This window comes from Belonocnema kinseyi, chromosome 4 (assembly GCF_010883055.1).
Source record: "Belonocnema kinseyi isolate 2016_QV_RU_SX_M_011 chromosome 4, B_treatae_v1, whole genome shotgun sequence".
Taxonomy (NCBI): Eukaryota; Metazoa; Arthropoda; class Insecta; order Hymenoptera; family Cynipidae; genus Belonocnema; species Belonocnema kinseyi.
In genome coordinates, this window is record NC_046660.1 from 100343220 (window position 1) to 100348125 (window position 4906).

General features: G+C 26.6%; 1 protein-coding gene across 1 annotated transcript in view; it reads right to left on the reverse strand.

Annotated features, from left to right (window-relative positions):
• Positions 1-4906, reverse strand: part of LOC117171892 (dual specificity mitogen-activated protein kinase kinase 6) — an 8528-nt gene that overhangs the window by 1977 nt on the left and 1645 nt on the right. Inside the window, exons 3-6 of the mRNA XM_033359539.1 lie at positions 3704-3869; positions 2011-2247; positions 1739-1918; positions 1448-1665 (exon numbers count right to left, since the gene is read on the reverse strand). Of these exons, the coding sequence (XP_033215430.1) occupies positions 1448-1665; positions 1739-1918; positions 2011-2247; positions 3704-3869 (801 nt within the window). The remainder of the gene's footprint in view (positions 1-1447; positions 1666-1738; positions 1919-2010; positions 2248-3703; positions 3870-4906) is intronic.

Genomic DNA, 4906 nt, shown 5'->3' on the forward strand with positions numbered 1-4906 from the left:
ACCAACAACAAAGTCAAAAATTTTTTCATTCGAAGTAATAAAAACTGAGCTGCAAATTAAAACACTGAAAGTGTGATTCTTGAATTTGAAACTTTTAAAACTAAACTATAAATTTTTTGAATTAAAAAATAGTGTATTAAAATGCTCAATAATTTACAAGTATAAAATGGAAGTTATCAACACTTTTCAACTGAACAATTGAAAATTAAATTCAGTTAGACAGCCAAATTTTAAATTAAAATTTTTTACAAATTATAGAGTTCCAAGATTCAGATGCAGTTCCAAGAATATAAATCCACGTTATCGTTTCAATCCTCTAAATTAAAGAATCAATCAATGAACTGAAATTTTTTCCAAATTATATCACTTGAAGCAATTTTAAGCTAGAAACATTAAAAATTGGACGACTGCATTTTTTTATAAACTGAACCCTTCTTAAATTAAAAGTTAAATTATTTTAATGTAAGAAATCCTTAAAATGATTAGAAATTTTATTTCACAATCTTGAAACATCAACATGTTGTTTTACACTTTTTCAAATTTTAAATGTTTTTAAAAATTGTTTCAGAACATCTTAAAAGCTTTTAAAAAGATTCGAATTTTACCAAAAAATTTTCCTACATTTTTTTAAATCTTGCCAAATTAAGAAAAACCTTAATTTGTTGTTCGAAATCTGCCAAAATCTATATTTGGATTTAAAAATTAGGCCGTCAATATTTACACCGAAATTTTCGTAGGAATGGCCGGATTTTTACGGTGCACTTTGACTCTTCGTTTAAATGATTTGAAATCATTTACAATTTTTAATTTTTGCAAAACTTTTAAATCTCTTCAACTCACTCTAATTTTTTCTAAGAATAATAGGTATTCGATTGTTATTTATACACCAAAATTCCACAATTTGACGTACAAATTAAATTTTTTTAAATAAGACAATTAAAATTTTAACATTCAAAGTTGATTTTTTTTGTTTAGTCTTGAATATTTAATTTATAATTATTGATCTTAAATAAATAGTTTGATATGCCTAAATATTCAGTCATTTTTCTTTTTCTCAATTACAAATTTTCAAATTGAATGGTTTAAAAATTTAATTAGATTGAGTTTAAGAATAAAAACAACAAAAGAATAAGTTTTTATTAGAGATTGAAATTGAGCCATGCTTAATTTTGTTTTCATTGGATACTTCAAACTGATTGACAGTTGAAAAAATTTTAAATATTATTTGATTATTATGTTAATAAAAACTGAAAAATATGTACAAAAGTTTCTAAGAAATATTAAAGATAAAAAATGTTAATAGTTCCCTTATAAGTACCTTAAAATACAACTCTACTTTTTAATTGATATTAACATAATTTAACAGTTTTTTTTAAAAGTATTTTTAAATAATTTTTTGTTTTTCTAATCTAATTCAAAAACTTCAAACTCCGAATAAATGTCTCACCATTTGTTAATAAGCTCTTCGAAATTAGAAGAAAATTTTCCAGAAGGCAACTTTGGTGCGTCGTCCTTCACCACCTGTTTAAGTTGCTCAAAAGGTGTCCCCCAACTTTCATAAGGAAAAGTACCAGTTGCTAATTCTACAAGTGAAATTCCTAATGACCAAACGTCCGATCTTATGTCGTACTGTGAAGGATTCCCGGAAGGATCTATCCTTTCAGGCTAAAAAAAATAGTCGTCAGCCAAATATAAAATCAAAAGATAATTAAATTATATAACATTTTTCGAGACATACAGCCATGTAAGGTTTGCAGCCAGCGTCGACCGTCTTCGCTACAGAATCTACGAGATAACCGGATATTCCAAAGTCGCAGATCTTGACCTCTCCTTTTCTATTTATCAATATATTACTAGGCTTTACATCTCTATGAATCACTCGTAATTGTGAGTATAAGTAATGTAACGCGCTTACTACCTGTAAATTGAAATATTATCACATAAAACTAAATTTTATATATATTTAAAGTACAAATTGTAATTTTCTTTGAAATAATACATCAATCTTACAGCAAAGGCTATTTTTCCTAAGATGTCCTCGGGGATAGATTTCCCGTTTTGGTAGACTTTCATGTAGAACTTGTCAAGGCTCATGTCCATCACCTCCATGCAAATCCACACATCGCCTTCTCGAAATAATGCCCCGTAAAATTCAACAGTGTACGGACATGCCGAACTTCGCATTGATATGTCTAGGTCCATTAATAGGCGTTTCTCCTCTTGAGTGTTTACAGTCATTGTAATTCTCTGGAAAATAAAAGTGAAATAAGTGAATTCATGACAAGAATGCAATACCATGTTTCCTGTGACAGTTTGTAGTCAGGGTGGCGATTCGGCGGACGATTTCAAATTCGCGGTCATTTCTCCGTTTTTCCCCGCCAAGTTTTTTAATTTTTCCGATCAACTAAAAGTAACATTCATATTTATCGCAAAACGCTAATATTTATTTTAAACTATGACGTTCATTCTAATCATTCTGTAACAGAACAGAGCGAAAAATTGCAAAATAAATAAACTTTAAAATAAAATTAGGAACCTTTAACTGGAATAATGGAATTTGAAACGAAACAGATGAATTTTTAACTAAAATGATGATTATTTAACTCAAATACTTGAATTTTAAACCAAAAAGATGAATTTTAAAACAATAAGACTAATTTAAAAAAAAAGATGAACTTTTTATCGGAAAATACCATTTTTAAAGAAATTGCATGAAAGTGAACGAAAAAATTGAATTTTGAACCAAATAGTTGAATTTTGAACTAGAAAAAAATCAATTTTCAACCAAAATTTAAATAATTAAGTTTTAAGTTGAGCAAATTATATTCAATCAAAAAATACAAATTTTCAACTAAAAAATATCATTTTTCAACCAAAAATCGAAGAATTAAATTTACAGTCAAAAAATTAATTTCAAAACAAAAGAAAAATGAATTTTTAACTAAAATTATTAAATATTCAACTGGAATATTTTTTTCAGTTAAGAAACAAAATTATTTTAACTAAAAAAGAAACAAATTTTGAATAAAATAGTTAAATTTTCGGTAAAACATTCCTTTTCATCCAAAGAAAAAACAAGTTTTCAATCAAATAGCTCACTTGTCAATACTTGAATTTTCAAGGAAATAAACGAATTTTCAATTAAAAAAGACAAATTTTTAATCTCAAAGTGGAAGGGTTAAATTTTCAATTAAAAAAATTAACTTTGAACGAAACTGATAAATTTGCAACTAAAGTGATTAGTGTTCAACTGAAATAGTTGAATTTTATACCTACAAAAAAATGAATTTTCAATCAATAAGATTAATTGTTTAATTTCAAACAAAAATAAAATAGTTGAATTTTCCGTTAAAAATCTAATTCTTAACAACAGCAGAATCGGATTTTCAGAAAATAGTTAAATTTTCTACTGGAATAGTAAATTTTTTAGTTGAAAATTTGTATTTCAACAGAGTAGTCAAAACTTTTAAATTGAGACGAATTTTGAATTGGAACAGGGATTTAAAAAAAATTCCTTTTTTCTAAATTTCAGATTTAATTCCGCAGATAAAATTGAAGTCACTTTTCTAAATTGACCAAAATTATTCAAATGAAAAATTGAATTTTGCTAAGATCAGAAGTAAATGCCCAATTTTTTAATGCAATTCCCGATTTTCCGCGGTCAAGTCGCCAACCTGGTAATTGCGGTTGTGCAATAATTTACCTTAACGGCCATAATAGTGCCACTTTGTTTATGCTTCATTTTGTCTACAACTCCATAAGCACCTCGGCCCAGAACACAAAGTGTCTCAAGGTCATCGGCCTCGACCACAAAAGTCTTTTCGTCTATTGTTATCGTCGTTCTCTTGTCTAAGTTCCTTGGTGGCGTCCTATTAACAGAGATATTTTTCCAAAGTTATTTTTAAATGTTAGCGACTTTACACAAAAATAATCGTAACTTACAAGCGTATGAAGTCAAGAGTTACAAACTGTCAAAAATAATTTGTAATAGTCTGTACATTTCGAAGTTATTCTTAAAAGAATACAAATTTTATTTTATTTCTGAAGAACAAGCATTTTACGAAGATTTGATTAAGTTGCAATTAAAATAGAATGTAAATTTAATAACATTTGTCCATGTCAATAGAAATTCGAAAATAAATAATTCAATAAAAAAAATAGTTCAATACAAAATGTGGATCTAATTTAAAGCTTGCAGTACTAAAAATAGATAGTGTCGCAAATTTAAAAAATCGAAATTAAAGCAAATTCTACTTTCAGGGCTCGGATAAATAAGAAGGCACTCAAAAAGCCGCATAAATGTTTTAAAGGCAATGAAGAAGCACAAAAATAAGAGTACATCATTTTCATATGTTCCTTGCACAATCAAAATGCACTTTAAAATTAAAACAATTTGGTTTGAATATTCATTCAGAGTGAAGGATTCTGAATCTAGGTTTAAAATATTTTTTCTGAACTGTTAAACTTGTCAACTCGATTCTTTACGAAAATAGGAGAATAATAGGAGAATAAATTCTTTTGAATAAAATTAATATAGATACAATATTAAATCCAATATAAAAGGCTTTAAATTCCTAACATTTCCAGTCGAAATACATTGCATTTTCAATTAAGAAGTTAAATTATCAACCAAAAGATATAAATTTTCCAACAAAAATTAATTTTTGACAAAAGTATTAAGTTTTAAGTTCAAAGATAGAATAATTTAGAGAAAAGTTCACTTATAAACTTGAAAAGAGGAATTTGCGATCAAGAAAGATACATTTTTAACAAAAAATATAATTTTCAACGAAGAAAGATGAATGTTTGCTGAACTTTCAATAAAAACAGAAGAGTTTTTAACAAAACAGTTGAATTTTTTACCCAAAAAGAATGACTTTTAAAGTTCAAAATTTATATTTGAACT